At 36.7% G+C, this 23,311-nt stretch overlaps 1 protein-coding gene and 1 long non-coding RNA gene across 2 annotated transcripts; both read left to right on the top strand.

Moving 5' to 3' along the window:
* Positions 1-522: 522 nt before the first annotated feature.
* Positions 523-1,378, top strand: LOC133524911 (uncharacterized). Its single transcript, XR_009800484.1, has 2 exons — positions 523-601; positions 941-1,378. It is a non-coding gene; the product is annotated as an uncharacterized LOC133524911 (long non-coding RNA).
* Positions 1,379-21,593: 20,215 nt separating this feature from the next.
* LOC133524904 (neurofilament heavy polypeptide-like) lies at positions 21,594-22,951 on the top strand. Its single transcript, XM_061861066.1, has one exon. The coding sequence runs from the start codon at positions 21,818-21,820 to the stop codon at positions 22,472-22,474; it is 657 nt and encodes a 218-aa protein (XP_061717050.1). The 5' UTR covers positions 21,594-21,817; the 3' UTR covers positions 22,475-22,951.
* The last annotated feature ends 360 nt before the right edge of the window (positions 22,952-23,311 follow it).

Raw genomic sequence — 23,311 nt, 5'->3', positions numbered from 1 at the left:
GAGACGTTTATTAATGAAGCTCCAGATCAGCTACATCTAGCTACAAAGGTATAAACTTAAATATAAATTTAATAAAATATGTACACAATTTAAGTAAATTAACTCTAAAAATAAAGTAGGAAGTTAAAAAAAATAGAATGAAATAAACAATTGTCTTACAATATATAATAAATATGTAACTTTGTTCATAGGTTGCTCTTATATTTGGAGTCTGTGGCGCATGCAGACGCGAAGAGCTCACAAATGTATCAGTAAAAGATATAGAAACACATGGGGACATACTTCTTATCAAAATACCAAATACAAAAAATAAAATTCCCAGGTCCTTCACTATTGACGGCCCATTTGCAGAAATAGTCAAGAAATATCAGAGTCTGCGGTCTTCTAAGGGCAAAAGTGACCGTTTCTTTCAGAATTTTCAAAGAGGAAGGTGCACTGCCCAGGTAATAGGCTTAAACAAGTTTGGGAATATGCCGAGATATCGCTCAGTACTTAAATTTGCCTGATGCAAATCTTTACACTGGACATGCATTTAGGAGAACCTCTGCTACATTACTTGCCGACTCAGGAGCTGCCATAACAACTTTGAAGAGGCATGGAGGTTGGCGATGGGAGCGCTGGTGGCCTAGCGGTAAGAGCGTGCGACTTGCAATCCGGAGGTCGCGGGTTCAAACCCCGGCTCGTACCAATGAGTTTTTCGGAACTTATGTACGAAATATCATTTGATATTTACCAGCCGCTTTTCGGTGAAGGAAACATCGTGAGGAAACCGGACTAATCCCAACAAGGCCTAGTTTACCCTCTGGGTTGGAAGGGCAGATGGCAGTCGCTTTCGTAAAAATTAGTGCCTACGCCAAATCTTGGGATTAGTTGTCAAGCGGACCCCAGGCTCCCATGAGCCGTGGCAAAATGCCGGGACAACGCGAGGAAGAAGAAGGAGGTTGGCGGTCAAGTAATGTAGCAGAAGGATACATAGAAAACTCCATTGATAACAAATTAAAAATTGGAAAACAAATTGCAAAATCAATTAATGTAAAGCCGCAAGAGCCCACAGAATTTTCTTCATCCACATTCCAATCTGGTCTTAATGTACCTGTTAATACTGAACCTCAACCAGGACCGTCACATGCTAACAACACTTTGGTTACACCCAGCCCTGTTAACCAACCAGGACCGTCACGTGCCAACAACACTTGGATTACACATAGCCCCTCTAACTTTGACCCACAGGAATTATCACAACAGCAGGAACCTGAAAATACACCATGCCTGACTAGTCAGACACTTAATTTACATGGAAGAACTCACAACATAACTATGAACTGCACTAATTGTACCATTAACTATAATTATTACTGAAAATAAAATATTTCTGATATCAACCTTGTTTTAATACAAATATATATTTTTTTAATTCTCATTTAATCACAAAAGCAAGTAATTCTTCTTAGACCTCATTTGATATAGTTCTCTTTTCATAATGTTAAACATAATCATCATTTCTTCTAAACATGGTCATCAACGTGGCACTTGAGCAGCAGTTGTATGTACATAGTAATTGACTGGTTGACTTCCTAGGAGCCGCATTGAGTGAATATTATCCTTCCGCCAAAATGTTAATAATTTAGTAACATTTATAGATTTCACCAGCTTCTTGTTCAAAAAATAACCTTAAACATAACTAATAATGTGATTTAATGTTTCTTTTACCTCTAATTATCCTTGAAAGTCTTCAAATATTCAAACAATTCATGATATTTTAGTTGTAAACGTGTCCTTGGTCACATGTCGCAGATCACAAATTTGGCACTAAAACTCTTGTTGCATGATCTGTTTCTGTTTGTTGATACTGTAATGTCTTGTACTTCTGTTTTGATAATGTTAAAGGTTCTAATTAATGTCGTTTCAGTATTATAATTAATTATCTGCATTCAATTTAGTTTCTCAACTCGAGGCCGATGGCGCTGATTCCAATAGTATGTTGTCACTGTCAGTGTCATTTGTAAAGTATGGGTTCGTTCAAAAATAACTTCGAAGCAAGCATATTTTATCGCAATGATATATTAATTTATTATTTTTTCGCAACTATATTAAAAAACGTCGTTTACAACTAGTGTGAAATAGAATGTCTTTTCACACTAGTTGTAAAATGTACTATTTTCTACAAGGAAATACTACTTAAAAATTATAATTTCACTAAAGTATTTTCCAATAGGATTCAACTCATTTCTATAGGGAGACATTAAAAGAGTTTCAATAGGAAATATACTTTTTCTACAAGGAAATACTACTTAAAAATTATAATTTCACCAAAGTCTTTTCCAATAGGATTTGATTCATTTCTACTGGAAGAATAAAAAGCGTTTCAATAGGAAATAAACTTTTTCTACAGGGAAATATCACTTAAAAATGTAGATCATACTTCCATTGTTTGATATTAAATAACTATTATAAATAAATATGAAGCAACTAAATAAATGTAAAGTAACATATAAAATTATATATTATGCAAAAACTTCTGTAGGTCATATGATTTTGACAGATGCTGTCTTTGATGTTTTGAATCGGTTGTAGGAAGGAAGGTAGAGCCCAGGAACAAAATCTCCATATACCAAAGTGTCCGACAAAAAACCATAAATAGGTGGCGCTACAATAAGTAAAGACAGTAAGTAAAGATTGAGGCGATTTCTATTAATTGCATCGAGACACCTACATACTTTTGCGTAAAGTTGACTTCCGATTATATAAACTACATCATCATTCTTTCAAGAGACTCATTAAACTTCACTTTTTACCTGCTCCGTAATACTTTTATCTGCTTCCTTTTCCATACTTATGGCTGGTATTTATTATATATATATAATATGTATTTTAATATATTATATGTATGTATATGTATTTATATATCTTTTTTATTTATATTTGTATATGATAATTATATTGGTTAGTTTTGTGTTTATTCTGTGCTAGACTTCTTTTATTGCATCTGGAACACCTACTGACATAACTTTTTTTTTTTAAATTCCGCTACCTAAACGTTGTCTGGAAGAGATCGCTTTTTAGCGATAAGACCGCCTGTTGTTTACCTCTTCTTTATGTGTTGTATTATTTGTACTGTTTCTGTATTGAGGTGTGCAATAAAGTATATTTGTATTGTATTGTATTGTATCACCAGATGTCACTATAAATATAGTACAATTTAAAGACATGAATACAACATTAAGAAGTATGGAAGGTAGAGGTAAGGAATGCAATCCATAGGCAGAACTGTTGCAAAAGTGTCCAGCTGTCAGTTATAAATATTAGTTCCAAAACTCTCCAGAGTAGCGCTAGAGTAGCTAAGGACCTAGGCGTTATTGACCGAGTGAAGTGCGCTGTCTATGATTTGTTTCTTTTTTTCAAATATTCTAGGTATTGTAGCGCCACCTATTTAAGGTTTTTTGACGGACACTTTTTGGTACATGGAGATTTCATTTCTTGCCTCCACCTTCCATATTAAGGTTGCATATACCTCGTATGTCAAGACCTATTTTTATTCATAATGCTTTTACCTAGAAACTGATGTTAACTGTCAAAAAAAAAAACAGAGATATGATTGATATTAACTTATTATTTCTTTACTAATTTCAAAGTACAGAGCAGAGCAGAGTAAAATTGGAGGAAGCATTAAACACATTAAGCAGTAAAATTCAAATAGGGAAAGAATTCCAATAGTCCCAATGTTACAAAACCTGGAGGTTTTTTCATAGTGCTCAAGGCAATGCCGGAGGTTTAGATATTCTCGAAGGTAAGAATAAATACCATCTTTGGCGCTCATTGCAACTAGCAATCAAAAGGCTATGATAAAGATCTTTGTAATTCTGAAAATTAAAAGCTCTCTGCAAATTAAAATTAAAAGCACTCTGCAAAGATTTGTGCGATTCGAATCCGCTAAGTAAGACGAACTAGAGTGCATCTATGGAGGTACATGCGTAGACAAAACATTCGACTTATGCCTGAAATTCATCAGCTACAAGAAGGATCCGAACCACGGGAGGAGCCGCCGGACCCCGGTGATGGCAATTACATGGATTTGACGGACAATTTTGATGCAATGGATGTTGACATTCAAACAAGGAAAAGAAACGCTAATTCACGCTAAATAACGCCCTGGAATTGACACAAACCGACTTATTCTGAGAACCACACGAAGAGACCAACGCATGGTGACATCAGTAATGCATCTACTTCCACTTTTTATACACACCGCGACCTCGAAAAAGAGTCACATAAATACGATACTAGAGTTTGTGGCCCATTTATAGTTCACATTTCGCGAGAAACCGAATCCCCAAATGCGAGCCTCTCTCGAGCCCATCAGAGTAGGTAAAATTTTCTCAAAATACAATGTTCCAGACATTAAAAAAACGGCATACTTTGCCGTAACCGCGTTGCGGTCGAATGTAAATCAACAGATGCTGCCAATAAGTTAACGGAGAACCCCTGTTTACCTCGCAAATTTACCAAGAACAGGGACCAGAACTAACCCATGAAGAAAATAAAAAATATTACTCACAATATCAAAAATATCAATGTTGAACGACCCAAGTTTGGGAAATCCTCGTCACATCCTGTTACCTTCTTAGTAGATTTAGAAGCCTATTTACGTAAAATTTCAGTAGAAGGCCACGAATTAGAAACCATACTGAAATGCCTGGAAGGACCAGCACGAGACTGGGCTTGAGTCTACAAAGACCCGTGGACGACTGTAGAAGACTTCCAAATGGACTTCCTCAAATCATATTGGGGGGAGTACGAACAAAACGAACTACGGAGGAAACTTGTACACGGACTTTGGGACAAGACGGAAGAGCCATCGATGCATAACTACTTCATTAAAATTGTAGGTCAAACCAAAACACTCAATTATGTAGTACCAGAAGAACAACTAGTAACAGACATCATGCGGTATTTCCGACGATATATATACAGCAAGCGTTCGTCACGTCGAAGGCTACTAACATCCTGGAGGCGGCCGAGTTCTTACGATCGATGGACGACGTTAACAATAGTAGCACTACTAATACAAAAGCTACCGACAAAAATTAGACGCAGCCACAAAACAACTATGCGAATTGGCGCCGACCGGAGAACTCTGAAAGAAGAAGCGCAGCGGTAGTGCAGGGCATGGATATTGAATAGGAAACCTAGGAAAAGCTGATGGAAAAGTCTCCGAATCAGCTGTAGATAGGGTCGCCATTTTAAAGATAACGAATAAGATGAACTGGAAACCCGATCAGTTAATAGGCATTAATGAAAGTGGATTGCGTGCGCCCATAGAAATCAAAATACCAACTAGGAACAAAATAAAGGGTTAGGTTACATTGAAAATGATCAAACGGAAACTGTGGAACTAGATTGTGTAGTAAACGTCTTAAAATTAAAAGGGGAACAGCTAGAATTGATAAGTACCGAAAAGGTTATAACGTCAGTTTTGAGGAATGAGAAAATGAAGAAAGTGAACATTTTAGATCAGAAATAGTAATTCATGTTAGCGATTGTGACATAGCGGCTTTACTTGATACAGGTAGTGACGTCACATGTGCAACGCAGGAATTATGGGATGAAATAAGACATAGACATCCTGATATTCCAATCATGCCGATCAAATCATGTCACATAAAATCAGCTTCTGGACATAAAAGTAAAGAAACAAAATAAAACCAAATACATGGTTTTGTTACCGGTACAGTTAGAAGTTTGCTAAATGGACGTTAACTTTGTAGTAATACCTGACTTGAATTTTCCTTTGATACTCGGTTCTGATTGGTTAAAAGAAGAGGAAGCAACGATACACCTCCGCAAAGATGATACCGGTGTAAACATTCGTCATAATGACAAAAACGAATGGGTTAGATTTCATACTCAGGAGGATAAATGTGTCTGGGAAAATCAAGCTTATATGTATAGAAGAAACTTACACACGGGACTTATACAACAGCAGCAGGCTACCCCTGCCTTACAAAATAATGAACGGAAAGCCTTACAGGATCTTAGAGAAAGATACCATAAATTGGAAGACAGGTTAGGTAGGGCAAATTGCTACAAACATATAATTAAAATGGAAAAACATACACCTATAGTAAAGAAAACTTATCCTGTACCCTATTCCTATAGAGATAAAGTCGAAAATAATTTAATGGAACTAGAAAGCTAGGGAATAATAAGTCGCTCGCAGACAGAATATTGCAGCCCATTATCATTTACCCTAAAAAAGGGCCATTCGAGTACTGAATGCTGGAGAAATAAATAAACATATGATTGCAGAAACAGAGAAACCATATTTACAGTTAGATGTTTTAAATTCATTTCACGGGGCTAATTACATCAGCGTAATTGATTTAAATAATGCATACTTCCAGATCCCTATATCGGAAGATAGTAAGAAATATACCGGATTCACATTTAATGGGAAGTCTTATGTTTACTACGTACTGCCCCAAGGACTTAAGACATCAGTAGGGAGTTTTAGTAGAGCTATGGATCATATTTTGGGAGACAATGTCCTCGACTTCTGTGTTAACTACTTGGACGACTTAGCGATAATAACAACCGATACATTGGGACAACATCTAGAACATATAAACATAGTATTGGGAAAAATTACAGAAGGCAGGGCTCACCTGCAATCTAGAGAAATGCAAATTTCTGTGCAAAGAAGTAAATATGTTAGAATACATAATATCCACTGAAGGAATTAGGACAGATCCTGAAAAAAATAAATCTATACAGGATTTTCCAGTTCCAAAGAAAAAGAGCATTCCTAGGTCTCTGTAACTTTTATAAGAGGTTCGTCCCTAGCTACAATAATTACATACAATACAGCCATTGTGTAACTTATTAAAGAAAAATGTAGCTTTGAAATGGGGGTTACAATAACAGCAGGCGTAAAGGTAAAGACAATTTTCATTGATGTAGTACAGTTACAAAACTCCGGCTTCAAAAAAGATTATTATTCACCTATTCCACGTGTAGAGAATGTACAAAATTTATACTTCCTATGAGACCTAGACAAAATCCGGTGCATGTATTTGTGTACTTTAACTTTTTTTTTGGCCACCCAATATAATTTTCATAACCGCTGATTATTTGAAAGTTTGTAACCGGTGCCAGATTTTCCTCTTTTGGTCTATTATAATGAGTCCCCCCGCCAGATGTTATTCGAGAGGTTTCCCATTTTATGGGACTCCAACCATCCCCAGGCCCGCATACGCGAATTGCAGCATAAGGCCAAGCTGGCTTTTTTAAAGGAATGCTTTGAGGAATTTGGTATAGCTTATACTTTTAAAGATGTTTGCCGCTGTATAGACTCCATCCAACGGAAAGAAAAGCGAAAAGTAGTAAATATCTCTTTTTACGTCAATTTCCATAAGATACTTATACCTGTTAATCCTCAAAATGATTGTTTGATAACTTGAAAATGTTTTATTCTGAAGTTAGTAAGTTATTTAACTTAGTATGTTTATTGTTATCCCCTTTTTTTTCAGAACAAACATCCCAGACTGACTACCTCGAATGTATGTATACTGAATAATCTTGTTTAGATAATCATGCATTGAACTTTTTTTCGTCCTTAGGCATTTTTTTTTAGCCTGCTGCTGTAGTTAGCCTGTTTGTGTGGACTGGTTGAAGTTAACGACGTGAAAGCCACGAATTTTAATAAGTGGTTACGTGAAAAACTTATTCCAAACCTAACTGAACCAAGTGTCGGACAACGCAAGCCGCCACACCGTTCAAATTAATAAGCCACCAAATACAAACAACCGCAAATCAGAAATACAGGAGTGGCTTCGTTCCAATCAAATTCATTATGAAGAATATTACACCATTCAAGAACTTCTTGTCTTGGTACAAAAACACAAACCGGACCCAATCTATGAAGCAGATGAGATTCTAAGGGAGCATGGCCATGAGGTCTTAAGACTTCCGCCCTATCATTGTGACCTTAACCCCACAAAGTTAATCCGACCCGACTATATCGTCGTGTATCTAATTTAAGAAGCTAGTGGGTGTTTGATAGACATAAGATTAGCATACGAGGTCAGGGATCATCTATTTTGAATGCAAATTATTTATTTAAAAAAAGGTCACTATTTTTAAAGTTTCTACATTAAATACTTCTCTTGTAAAACAATTTTGGCCACATGTGGTTGTTTGTTGACTAAAACCTATGTATATGTATACTGTATCTTTCTACTCATTTTAAACGTCCCTGACGTGGCTAAGGTGGACATTACTTCACAAAATACTGAATATGATATTATTTTAAGGCCATTTCAAAACCACCCAGTTGCTCGTACTCTAGCCCCAACTAGAATGAACCAACAACTGGAATCAACACTCAAGTAATAAAACGGCCAAGACGAACATACATTACACGAATCACAATCTTAATATGACTATACCAAATATTATGACAATAGCTATGAGTATCAATCCCCAGAACAATATTTACCACCGGTAGATAATTTTGCCGAAAAACGATTTCCGGAAAATACAGTATACGCTCCAATCTGACCCCGATACTGACAATATTAGTAATAGAGAACATTCAAAACCAATTGAGGGAATTATCAATTACCTGATAAGAACTTCATGTTATTCCATTCATTGTAGTTAAAGTTAGATGTCGCTACAAAAGAAGCCTTTAGAGTTACAGCTTGAGTGTAACACAGAAATCCTATGAAGATTTAATGTCTTTCATCGAAAAGCGGAGTCAAGCATTGGTAAACAACCTTGGCATGTTTTCAACAGTATAGTAAGCCAGTGTCTATAAAGGCTCTTCTCATGCTGCCTGTGAGCAATGTGCAACTGCAACTATGCTATATATTCCGCACCAGGACATTAACTGGATAATTGTACACAATTTTTGTAAAGACTTGCATACTCTGTTGTCGTCCATCTTTTTCGCATAGCTCTGTCGATAAACAAAGTGCGAAAAAATGATACAGAATACAAATGAGATTCTGTATACAACCTTTAGAAGAACGCAAACTAGAAAGACAAGCAGAAAAAAGGGAATTATTATGTAAAACAAGGTTGCGGAGATTTTGTTATAAAAAATGTTTGATAAACTTCGCAAAAGAAGACCGGGACACAATTAACAATGCTTACTGGAATTTAAGTTAGGCACAGAGAGATTTTCGAAAAAACAAGCATTGCTACTGCAATTCATCAACTTCTACTACTTCAGCGTTTGTAAGCAAGAGGCAGATCACAAACAAATATTGCGGAAAGCCAGAACATGTGAAGCCCAGTGAAATTATATAAAGCTATGACGTGAGAAGGTGGTGAAGAAAAACAGAGATCAAACATACCTTTGCCTACCTAGCTTATGCTGCTGCTGCTGAATCATTTAGTGACAGACAAGGACTTACTGTGCAATATTCAGGACAGTAGTGCGCTAACTATATCAACTGCAAACAAACAACAGCTGACTAATACGAGTGCAGGCGAGCTGCACCTCATGATGAACAATCAAGTTTTGAAACATTAAAAATGTTATGTTTGTCCCCTGTCTGTGAATCTCTTGAGTGTCTCTAAATTATGTCAAAATGTTGGTTTCGTTATTGAATATAATGTTCATATATGGTTATTTCAAATATGATAGAGATAGTAATATTTCTAGCAATTTTTTAAGTGCACCAGTCGCTACTTTTGCGACGGCAAATTTGTTTCATTGCCGTCTTGGCCACTTGAAAATTGAAGCTGGTGAAGCTTACGACGAGTGTAAAGCTTGCCTTAAGGGGAAGATGGCTACCAAGTCTTTCCCCAAAGCCAGGCCAGGCAGTACTACCCAACCGCTGCAGCTCATACTCAGTGATGTTTGTGGACAACTACCAGAGGCAAGCTGAGGTGGGGCGCGTTACCTGGTCACCTTCAACGATAACTTCACAAGGAAGACTTTCGGATACCTTATGAAGAACAAATCACAGGTAATGATGACATTACCTGTGATTTGTTCTTCATAAGGTATCCGATAACATATGAATGTTATCCTATTTAAAGTCTTAGTAGAAAAGCAACAAAATTTGTCTAATAAATGCGTAAGCGTAACGTAACGTGAACGTAAGTTCAGACAATGGTAAAGAATATTGTAATTTAAATTTTACTGAGTATTTTCAAAAACTTGGTATAATTCACCAAATCACAGTTTCATTCGTCTTCTCAGAATGGTACGGCAGACAAAAAATAGTACTTTATTTGAAAAAGCGCCATGCATATAACGGCATTCGGCCTTGAAACACATTTTTGGGGAGAGGCCATAATGGCAGCTATATCCTCCCGAGTCCCCGCGTCCGTTATAACGGCCAAAATCATGACACGTGTAAAGACCGGGCGCTAAAAAATAAAGTTATCCATAAAGTCCCAGAGTCCGCTATAACGGCCAAAATCATGACATTTGTAAAGACCGAGCGCTAAAAAATAAAGTTATCCATAAACGCCGAGTGTCCGTTATAAAGGTCTAAATGTTTCGCGCTTAAAATCAGGTGATTGAGAACCAATGGCCGTCGTCCAATCCGAAATGTACCTATCTCTCTTTAGCAAAGATTATTGCCTAGTAATCAAGAATATTCCCTTCAGTACGACGTCACAAGTCCAGGAAACTGTCATGTCGCGCAGGTGGAGGTGAGTCCAATCCAATTTTTTTCGCTTAATTCTTTTTATTTTTGTTTGCCTTTTTATGTATTTAATGAGTATTTTATATATTTATTATAATTTAATTACTAGTTTTATTATAAATATGATGTTTGAAGTACAATTACGTGTTAAATTAATTTGACATTTGTAACGCCCTCTCGGACTTAGTTTATAGTATAGGTCGCCATGTTCCTGGCGTCTTAACGGACTCTCGGTCAATATGCTATACTTACATTATTGTTGAGTAGTGATTTTAAGCATACAAGAAATTGTTTGACCCGTATGTTTTTATGTATGTATGTTTGTTTGTTACTTTTGTTTGGCTTTTGGCTCGCGTTTGGCTAAATCGATTTTAAAGCGGTTTTCAGAGAGGTATGCGTTACATTTAGGAGAAGGATTCAGTACTAGACCCGACTAAAAAAAGGGGCTCTCAGTTTGACCCCTATGTTTTTATGTATGTTTGTTCCTGATTTTCTTGCGTTTGGCTGAATCGATTTTCAAAGACGTATTTGATACACTTAGAAGAAGGTTTTAGTACTTAAACCGACTTCTAAAAAGGAGGAGGTTCTTCTGTTTGATCCGTGTGTATCAAAGTGGCTACTTGAAGTTGGTTCTTTTTCCTTAAAAAATATTGTGTATTTTAGCTCTACGGCAAGAAGACATAAGTCTGATCCTCAACAACTCTGACTTTGAAGACGAATCGGCAGATGAAGATCCCGACTACATGGAGCCCAATATATTCTTATCGGAGGGCGAGTCTTCAAGTTCATCAGAGGAAGAAGATGATGGTGAGGCACATGAAGATCAGGTGCAGCCGGATCGAAGTCGCCCGCGGGTAAGAGGAGGTCCTAGCACTCGCAGAGCTCGCACTAGAGGAGGTGTACGTGCTGCGCGTACGGATAAAGCCACTTTCTGGCCAAGTGTAGACATAAAATTATGTACTTAACACGAGAGGTAATAAAGATAGCCCTTAAACGCATATTTACGTCCCTCGCTTGCAGCTCGGGTAGCAATCTTCCGTGATCTCAGCCTTTGGTTTTTTTACCACCCTAGTTAGATAACACTACTACTACTATTTCCTTACTACTATTTCCGTACTATTTCCTTGAAACACATAGATGAATATTTTTTAATTATATAGTTACGCGCACAAAGACATTATTTTGTATTGAGAAATTAATAAGTTATATAATGTTATTAATGTTACAAAAGGTTTATTACAATTGTTGTTAAAATACGTAAGTTACTTTATAAGGAAACTATTGTGATGTGAGAAGTAGACTGATTTAACTACAACAGTTTTGTATTGAATTGGATTTTAAAAGAAAGGTTTATATATTTTTTTTTAACAGATTGGTTCTGTGTTTTTTGTTATTTTTCATAATTATAGCATTTTGACAATTCCTAATATTTTATTTTATTTTTCAAAGATACACCTGATTTCATACAAAATGACACATATTCGCTACATTTATCATATAATCTTAGTGGCATAAAAGGCGAGGGGCCTTTATAATGCCCAAATAATTTGTAAAAAAAAATATGCTTAAAGTATTCCTCTTACAGTCTATAATCAACTTTGTTCCAACGAAAATCTGACAAACTCATTTTAAACCTCAAAATAAGCAACAGAAGGTTCAGGACTCAACACTGATAGTGTTATAAAGGACTCCCGGCTTTTATGCGAGCGGACTCGTTTTTTATCCAGGACTTGACGCTGATGGTGTTAAAAAGGACTCTCGGCTTTTATGCGAGCGTACTCATTTTATATCCAGGACTCGGGAGGATATATCAATATTAAAAACATTAACTACTTATAACTGTAGGGGAGCGGGCCCCAATATGGGATGGTTTCCCAATTTGGGATAGCGAACGATAGCTGCCTACAAGCAGCGCCATCTCACGAAAACGCTGTGAAATACTGCCCCTTGTAGTGAGGACGCCATTTTGGAACGCTCACGCGTCAGTCGCCACTCGGCTAGACGGGAGGTATGTTTATATCAATATTTTGTAAAAGAGTTTTTGTAATATGCCAGTTAGAAGTTTACTTTTCTTAAGGTAAGTTTGATTTTATGTTTTTGTTTGTGGTTCTGCATCATCTAATAACGTTTGTGTTGAGGTGCATGTGTTGTTTCTTGCTGCATTTCAATTAGTTTTTGGTTTACGACCATGTGTTCGCAAAATACGTAATCGTCCTAATATGGGATACGAGGGTGTGCCTAATACGGGATATCTAATATTGAGGTACATGTATACTATTATGGCATGTGTAAACCTAAGTTCATTTACTTAATAAATATTCAATGCATTACCTTACTTGGTAGGTTCAAGCAAATCACGTTCTTAAAAAAAATGAAATTTGTACGAAACTTGTAAGCTAGAGTCAAGTCTCAGAAATGGTAGTTATTATTATATATTTATTTTTCTTAATATGTTCTACATATTATCTACCTATACAGGGTGGGAAGGAGTATACCGACAGATTTTAACCATGGATTCCTGGTGGTACCTATTACGAGTAAATAATGTTAAATCAACATGGGACCAAAACTGCCTCATTAACTTTCTTAATTTCTGAAACAAAAAAATCAATTAACGATAGTACCTACTTCCTTATGAACGAAACCTTATGATGTCAGTATGACACTTGATTATTAACCTTTGGTATGCCGGAACGTGGATCCACGGAATCCCGTTATACTGCCGGAACGCGGATCCGCGTACAAACGACTGCACGCGATTTTTTTCGTTTTTTAATAACTTGTTAAGGTTAATAGGGTCGAGAATAGTGTTATATAATTCTTATTGAATGAAGCTAACTTCGGAGCGATCCAAAACCATTCAATTTCGTTCAAACTTGTCGGTACGAGTTCAAAACATACAGTGCTTTGGTGTGGTCGCTGGCGTACGTGTTGTGATTGTTTTCCAGGGGTTCAATTGGAATAAAAGTAAGTAATACTTTGTTTTTGTTGTCTTAGATTCATGTTTTATAATTATATAATACAATTTTACAAAAACATATTGAAAATTATCTAAAAAAACGAACGTAAACTTTGCTAGTAACGGTCATTCTCAACAAGTGTAATTTTGCACATTCTATATTTTACAGTTATTGTTCGGCTATAAATAAGTAGTTTACACATGTTTGAAGGTAATTTTATGAAGGTTTCAATGAAATATTACACTGCCAGGAAATAGCTTTAGTTTTAGCCTAAAATGCTGGTCGAAAGTTTGTCAGAACTAATTTGAACGCGGATCCACGTTGCGGCTTTTAAAGTATTTATATACATGATGTTTATAAATTGTCGTGTAACTTTTGTGCCGGAACGTGGATCCGCGAATAGTTGGAAATAATCTTCTTATTGTTATTGCTTTTCAGAGATCAAGTGTTTAGGATTAGTGTCTAATTCTATACATTTTATTTTCTAATTATATTATGTTACAAGTAAATATTTGTTATAGGTTATAAAACAATGCCTTGTTATCTGGATGTGGATAACTATCTGAACATAAGCGATTACCGCTTGTGTATTCACCAACTCAAGTGGCCATGGGAGGAAACCCATTTTATAAAACTGAATGTCTGTGTGATGTGTCACTTGCCAGCCGACCCATCTCTGCCTCGTAATTTTTTTTGCCGAACGGACACTAAAATTACTTTTCGTATGTTATAATATGTGATGCAAAAAATTTTTGGTGGGTATTGTATGTTCGCTATTTATGAACATTACCCGGGTGATGAATGCCAATTTTGTGCTGTGTAACCGTTTTCTTCTAACATAAGTTGTCAATACTAATTTAATAAATATTGTTAAAATTATATTAACTCCCATCCTAATGGCAATTGCTCTGACAAACTGTCAGGCGTTTATAATTTATTCCTCTCTCTGTATGTGTCACATTCGACATTACACGTGTGTGCTAAGATAGAAAGCCGTTTTTAATTTTTACTCCTGTAATACTCCACAACATGGTCCTGGATCGAACCGGATTGAAGATTTACAGTCAATTATCCAGATTATATGTATATTAAACGGAGCTGACGAGTGAAAAAATTAAGAAATTCGTCCGACAAGAACAAGAGATCAAGCTGACTTTGGAAAGGAGGTTTCTGAGATCGTGTTCATGTGGGATTGCTGGACTTGAAGACAGAGTTAAGCCTTCAGTGTTCTTAATTTTCACCCATCACTCGTTATACAGGTAGTAATTAAGTATAAGGATACGATTTAAATTTTAATTGTTTAACTTAACCACGTACCTAACCGAGAGGTTAACTTTTGTCACGTCAGATTGCTACTTCACTTTAATTTTATTTCGTAATTAGTTAATCTGTATTAGTTATTCACTGATATTTGCTTAGGCTTTTAATTAACTAATAAATCTACGAACTGTGAAGCTAGTAAATCATTATTTAACTCGACGATTAGACATAGGTAGGTGTTAAATAAAACAATAAGTTAGCTTTCATCACGAATGTTATAAAATAATTGTTACGAATCATTCAATTTATATACAAATAAAATAAAATAACTGTTAACTTTAAAAAACCTTAGGCAACAACTGTACATTCATATATTGCGTATACATTTAAGTAAATCTTGCATTGTATAACATTCCAGTTGACAACACACGCCTCTCAAAATGACCGAAGAAAAGGATTTAATCAAAAAACGTGGCAGCTACAAGGGCCGCCTAACTAACTTTTCAAACTACATGAATTCTTTGGAAAGTACATCACTTACCTCTGTTGCCGCCAATGAGTTGCAGTTAAGAGTCAATAGAATGGAAACGTTATTTAGTGAGTACGATGAAGTGCAGTTAAAGTTACAGTGTTGTAAGTGCACAAAAAGCAAGAAGACCTGGGTAACGAACGTGCAAGTATTTCCAGTGCTAGCAATCATAAGCTAGTTAAACTTCCCGTCATACAATTGCCAAAATTTTCAGGTTCTTATGAAAACTGGCTCGAGTTTCACGATACATTCCTAAGCTTAATTCATTCCAATGATGAAATTGACGAGATAAATAAGTTTCACTATTTGAGATCGTCATTGGAGGGTTCCGCAACAGTGGTTGTTAAATCGGTCGAATTTTGTTCTAAAAATTACCAAACTGCATGGAAACTTCTGTGTGATCGTTTCGATAACAAGCGTTTATTGCTACAAAATCATGTTTCAGCAATCTTTAACATCGAAACAATTACCAAGGAGTCTTCATTTGCATTAAAACGTATGATCGACCAATTAAACAAAAACTTGCTTGCCTTAGAATCACTCGGCGAACCCGTAAAACAATGGGACACATTACTTATTTACATTGTGTCACATAAGTTAGACACTAAGTCGTATCGGGAATGGGAAGAATACAAAGGCCGCTTAGATAAAGATAAGCCAATTACTCTAGAAGCGTTTTTAACATTCATGAGAAATCGTTCTGATTTATTAGAAACGTTGGAACTGTCTGCAAATAACACTGCCGGTCGAATTAACACTTTGCACAAAAACACTCCAAACCTGAAAACCATGTCCGTACAAGATTCGAAACAGAATACTGTCGCTAAGTGCCCTAAATGCAGCGGTGATCATTATTTACCTAGTTGTTTACAGTTTCTCGCCCTTAGTAATGCTGCGCGATTGGAATTGTTACCTAGTTTAAAGGTTTGCTATAACTGTTTACGCGGTGGACATTATGCTAATCATTGCAAAAAGCCGGGATGCAAGTTATGTAAGCGAAAACATAACACGTTAGTTCATGTTACCGATTGCAAATCTAGATCGAGCGGTGACTGCGCGTCCGGCCGCGGCGAGGAGGATAATGCAACTAAAAATAATAAATCGATTTTTCCTGGTAATCAATTATCACCTGCCGCGCCCGTCGCATCTCATTCTGGTTTAGGTAATGTTTCATATGATTCCTCGCCCGCCTCTGTACAGACATTATCGGCTCAAATGGTTTCAAATTCGCGACAAAGTAAACATGGTATGCTTGCGACTGCATTAGTAAAGGTTTACGATAGCAACAACAAAGAGCATGTCGCTCGCGCCATGTTAGACAATGGTAGTTTTGCATGCCTAATATCTCAGAGTTTCTGTGACAAATTAAATTTACCAACAAATCAAATTAACACATCTGTTCTTGGTATAAATAAACAGACTACTAAAATAGGAGAAATGTGTCTTCTTCCTATTAAATCTTTAAATGACACATATTCAGTAACAGAATCCGAAACAGGATACTTGCTGAAAATGATTATATATACAGGAAAAAGACAAGATGCAGAGCAAGACTTACACGGTTTTACTAATGCCACAGCCAAAGTTGTACTTAGATTATCGGATGGTTACCTTGACAAAGGTCATTGCCTTTATTATTATTATTATTTATTAAAGCTTTATTTATTCCATATTTTGAACAGTTATATATATTATATTTTAAAAACATGAATGATAGATTTATATGGACCCCGTTTGGGTAAAAGCCTCCTCCAACTTATGCCATTATTCACGGTCTTTGGCTGACTCCATCCATCTTGCACCTGCGACCTTATAAATGTCTTCTGCCCAACGCCTTCGTGGCTTGCCTGATTTTCTTTTTCCTTGTGCTATAGGCCCTGACCATGTTGTTGTTTTAAGTGTCCATCTTTTATCGTTAAGTCTAGCAATATGACCTGCCCATTTCCATTTGAGTCTCAGTGCATGCTGAAGGGAATCTGTGAGTTTGGTTCTCTTTCTTATATCTTCGTTTCTTACTTTGTGTATTTTTCTTAAATGTAATAGACTTCTTTCCATCGAGCGCTGACAAACTGCAATTATATGTTTTATTTTGTTGGTGAAAGTCCATGTTTGGCTTCCATAAGTTAGGCTGGGCAAAATGCATATATCCATTACAGTTTTCTTTAGTTTTAAGTGGTAATCCCCTTTCAAAATTTCTTTTAGTGCCCAGAATTTTTTCCAACTGCAGTTGACCCTTCTGTCTATTTCCTCCTCGTTGCTGTCTGCGTTAAAGGATACTCGTTTTCCCAGATATATATACTCATTAACATATTCTATGGGGTTACCTGATACGTGTATCTGCTTTCTTTTACTATAATTTGTCATTACTTTGGTTTTTTTGGCGTTCATTTGTAGTCCTACTAATTTGCTTTGAGTATCCAAGGTCTGTAGCATTTGTTCTAGCTCAGTAGCTGATTCGGCGAAGATAGCAATATCATCTGCAAATCTGAGGTGACTTAGGTGACAGTTTTTAATTCTGATTCCCCTGTTAGTCCAGTTGATTTTCTCAAATACTCCTTGCAGTACAGCTATGAACAGTTTTGGAGACAGAGGATCACCTTGTCTGACGCCCCGTCCAATGATTATCTCATGCCCTTTGCTTTCTAGTTCATTATTAGTGTCATTGCCTTTATATGGACAACTATTATAATTCTGTCGGTCTAGCAAGGTTTTTAAAGCAAAGACGCACCGACGTTGTAGGAACCCTTAACCGACGCAGAATAGAAACACCTCCACAGATAAAGAACTTAAACGACCGTCGTCTACAACGTGGAGAAATGGCTGCTGCTCACTGTGGGGACGTGACAGTATTGGCCTGGAAGGATGTAAAGTTGGTGTCCATGATATCAACCTTTCACAAAAACGATATGACCCCAGGCCGCAGAGCAAACCTGGAATACGACAAACCACTTGTTGTCCACAACTACAATAAATACATGGGAGGGGTTGATCTAAAAGATCAAAAGATTTCCATGTATTTATTGGAGCGAAAAAGAGGGCTCAAGTGGTACGTAAAAGTTTTTAGACGTCTGCTCAACTGCAGCATCCTTAACAGCTACCTTATATATAAGAGCAATGAGAGAGGACGAAAAATGAACCATAGGCAGTTCCGCTATGCTTTAGCAGAAGCCCTATCTTTGGAAAGAGCACATCCACAAAGAGTTCGACCCGCTGCTATTTTACACCATGACCGATACAACGGTGAGCATTTTCCTGCTCATTTAGAAATGGAAGATAATGTCAGGCCAAACAAACGCTCGAACCGACACTTGAGACGAGCGTGCGTCCAATGTAGAGCAAATAACAAACGCACTGAGGTAAACATTGTTTGCACTGGGTGCAATGTTTTCCTATGCGTCGGGCAGTGCTGGCGTCAATACCACACTCCACGTCTTTAACCCTTTATAAGGCATAAGCATCTAGGGGTGATACAATAAAACTATTTATGTTTCTAGACTAGTTTTTTTATTCTTTTTCACAAAATAAAAAAAAATATTTAAAAAAATAAAAAAAAAACACGGTGGTAACAATATTCCCTAGTAGCACATAATATGCGTAGCACATGATATGAAATTATGTAAATGCAAAGAAATTTAACATAATACTTATAGAAAGGACATTGGACAGGTTTTCAATAGGACTGCGTTATATCAGTGTGTGACGTATCATACACTTGTTACCTCGAGGTAACAAGTCATGGATTACGGTTTGATTCGCGATATCCTATCTATAGTTCAAAGTTGAATGTCTTTGTGCAATAGCCGTAATAAAACCAAAACAAACAATAATTGAACCTTTATTAATTTTGTAATTTTTTCATAAATTCAAAGAAATAAAAACATCCGGTACATAAAAAAAAATTGGTCTATGCCGGAACGCGGATCCGCGCCGGCACACAGCGATATCGCATCTGGAGCAGCCTCGGCATACCAAAGGTTAAGAGCTCAAGACAAAACATCAAAATAAACACCTGATAATATTATTAAAGCGTGTTACCCTTGTGATTTTTCAACTCGTGAATTACTGATATAAATGAATATCTCGAAAATTAGGCTTTATCCAGCAATGTTTCAATTACTTTTTTTTGCCCAAATAGTCACTAGAATCGTTGGTTAAAATCTGTCAGGATACTCCTTCCCGCCGTGTATAACTACTACCAGTCCACTCAGTCAAGTTCAAACTTTTAAAAATATGTATTATTAGAACTTTTGTTTTACTCAATAATATATATATATATATATTTTTGCAGTATCATTATTTTTAATTTCCCAATTTCTTTTCATTTTAGATGAGCACTAAAGAAAAAAAAAACGTAAGCTATGGGACGCTGATCAGATGGTGCGTGCGTACAACGCTGTAAAGAATAAAGAAATGGGTTACCTCAAGGCATCCCAAGTTTTTAATGTACCTAAGTCAACGTTGGAGCGGTATTGCAAAAATGAAACCCATACAGTAGCACAGCTAAATTCCATGAAAATGGGCCGAAAGCCTACTTTTTCACCTGAAATGGAACAAGAGCTTGTCGATTACTGCTTAACAATGGTTTCAAGATTTTATGGATTACGAGCTTCTGACATTCGTGCTTTGGCGTTCCAATTGGCAATAAAGAATGGACTGCCGCATCAGTTTAATGCGGAGAGGAAGATTGCAGGCCGGAAGTGGATGAGGAAATTTCTAAAAAGGAATCCCCAGTTGTCTTTTAGGACACCTCAAGCTACATCTGCTAATCGAGCCAAAGGGTTTTCAAAGGAGAAAGTGGACCAGTTTAATGATATCTTGGAGGCTGAATTGCCCAAATTAATTTCGATCCAACAAAAATCTACAACGTTGACGAGACAGCTGTGACTGTTGTTCTACATAAAATGGAAAAAGTTCTATCTCTAAAAGGACAGAAGCAAGTTGGCGGAATTTCGTCGGCGGAGCGGGGAGCCCTAATAACTCTGGTCACGTGCATGAGTGCATCCGGTTTCTTTGTTCCACCCTTATTCATTTTTCCCAGAGTCAACATGAAAGAATAGTTAAAAAATGGTGCTCCACCTGGATCTCAGTTTGCGTGTCACAAATCGGGCTGGATACAAACCCACATATTTACGCAATGGATTGTTCATTTCATCAACACTGTCCATCCATCTAAAGAGAGTCCAGTCATATTGATCTTAGATGGCCACTTCACCCATACGCGAAATATTGATGTTATTGACAAATGCCGGGATAATGGTGTAATTCTGATATGCCTCCCACCACATTCGTCTCACCGAATGCAGCCTTTGGATGTATCATTCATGAATCCATTCAAAACTTATTATGCCAAGGAAATTGATACATGGCTAAAAAATCATCCCGGCCGCGTGGTGACTGCATTTCAAGTAGCAGAATTAGTGGGGAAGGCGTACATGAGGGCTGCTACATTAGAGGTTGCCGTTAATGGATTCCGTAAAAGCGGAATATTCCCATTCAACCGCAATCAATTCAGAGACCACGACTTCGCTGTGCAAGACGATGACGATGTTGTCGATAGGGATCATATTGAACCAGCGCATCTTCCATTACCATGTCCTTCCGATGTACAGAACGAAGAAGATAATGACCTGAGTGTGGATGAGGAATCATCTCCAGCTCCAGTGATATCCCCGATCGTTTCAGCTACTGAATTAGCTATGCTCCTGGCGACAACAAGTGCTGAAACGACGCACCTCTCATTACCACCTGTTTTAACTGTCACACAAACCACACCACCAAAAAATTCTAGTGCTGTACAGAACGACGAAGATGATGACCTGAGTGTGGATGAGGAATCAGCTCCAGCTCCAGTGATATCCCCGATTGTTTCAGCTACTAAATCAGTTATGCACCTGGCGACAACAAGTGCTGAACCGGCAGACCTCCCACTACCACCTGTTTTAATTGGCACACAAACCACACCACCGTCAAATTCTAGTGCTGAAATATCTTCACTGCTAGTCCCATCCCCTTCAGGTTCGGCTCCATCGGGATCACTTGCCTTGACTGCTTTCCAATCTGTTCTCTCATGGGATTCAGGTGCTGAATCAACTCCACTTCCAGTCCTACCCCATACTGAATCAGCAACGCCACCGTCGACTTCAAATAATAAATTAGTTCATTCTGCAGCCTAATCCACTTTAACAGGGGCACATATTACACGCTTGTCGATTTCAAAGTTTTCCGTGAAACCGGCTGAAATCAATCCCTTACCCAAGATTCAGTCAAAAGGCAAAAAAACAGATCAAGTAACACAGCTCCTAGGTGGAATATTGGTGACCAGTTCACCGTACAAAACTGAGTTACAGGAACAACTGACCAAAAAACAAGCAATACCAGGGACCTCAAAAAGTAAGACGAAAAAAATTATGCCTGATAAAAAGAAAACTACAAAGAAAAAGTCTGGTAAAGAAAATAAAGAAAAGAAGACACCTGTAAAAAAGAAGATACCTGCTAAAGAAAATGAAGAAAAGAAGATTCCTGTAAAAAAGAAGACACCTGCTAAAGAAAATGAAGAAAAGAAGATACCTGTAAAAAAGAAAATAACTGCTAAAGTAAAAGAAGAAAAGAAGATACCTGTAAAAAAGAAGATAACTGCTAAAGTAAAAGAAGAAAAGACGTTACGTGTAAAAAAGAAAATAGCTGTAAAAGAAAATGAAAAAAAGAAGATAGCTGTAAAGAAAAAGATTGAAAGTTCATCTAGTGAGAGTGATGAGGATGAGCCTGTAAAAAAGAACATACCTGTTAAAGAAAATGAAAAAAAGAAGATAGCTGTAAGGAAGAAGATTTTACAAAGTTCATCTAGTGAGAGTAACGAGGACGAGCCACCATTAATGAGCTCCGACGAAAGCGACACTGCTGAAGATGAAGAGTGCATTTATTGCCTTAGTCAATATTCAAATGACATTGCTGGAGAAAAGTGGATACATTGTACTAAATGTTTTCGGTGGTGTCATGAGTTGTGTGCTGGTGTAGAGCCGCACACCAAAACATTTTTTTGTGATCTTTGCAAGGATTATGGATAAGTTGTAAGAGTAATAGTATTATCTTAATAAATAATTTAAATAAGAAGGATTTATTTCATTTCACTATTAGGGATGAATTCCCATACTTGCGCGTACATACCCAATACACGGTGGGAAAGAGTATCCCTACAGATTTTAACCAACGATTCTAGTGACTATTTGGACAAAAAAAGTAATATATACATTGCTGGATAAAGCCTAATTTTTTAGATATTCATTTAAATCAGTAATTCACGAGTTGAAAAATCTCAAGGGTTACACGCTTTAATAATAATATCAGATGTTTATCTGATGTTTGTTGTCTTGAGCTCTTAATAATCAACTGACATCATACGGTTTCGTTCACAAGGAAGTACTATCGTTAATTTTTTTTTCCAGAAATTAATTAAGTTAATGAGGCAGTTTTGGACCCATGTTATAACATTGTTTACTCGTATTAGCACTAGGAATCCATAGTTAAAAATCTGTCGGTATACTCCTTCCCACCCTGTATAGGATATCCCATAAGCATTGCCAAAAAATTAAGTATCTTAATATGGGATACCATACACCGACAAAAATGCTGAAAATTTGAAATTTTGCCAAAAAATTAAGTGTATCCCAATATGGGATATCCATTAGGTTCATAATATGGGATATCCCATGATGGGGGTGTACGGTATTCCATATTGGGATACACTTAATTTTTTGGCAAAATTTCAAATTACCAGCATTTTTGTCGGTAGTTACAAAAGTATGAATGGTAGAAGAATACAACTTCATAGCAATGTAAAATATAACATTTCGAATGAATTATTTTTAGTTTGATCAGTATACTGTTATAAAAGTTTATACAAA

This window comes from Cydia pomonella, chromosome 14, assembly GCF_033807575.1.
Source record: "Cydia pomonella isolate Wapato2018A chromosome 14, ilCydPomo1, whole genome shotgun sequence".
Taxonomy (NCBI): domain Eukaryota; kingdom Metazoa; phylum Arthropoda; class Insecta; order Lepidoptera; family Tortricidae; genus Cydia; species Cydia pomonella.
Note: the sequence above shows the minus strand (reverse complement) of the source record. Positions and strands in the feature narration are given on the sequence as shown.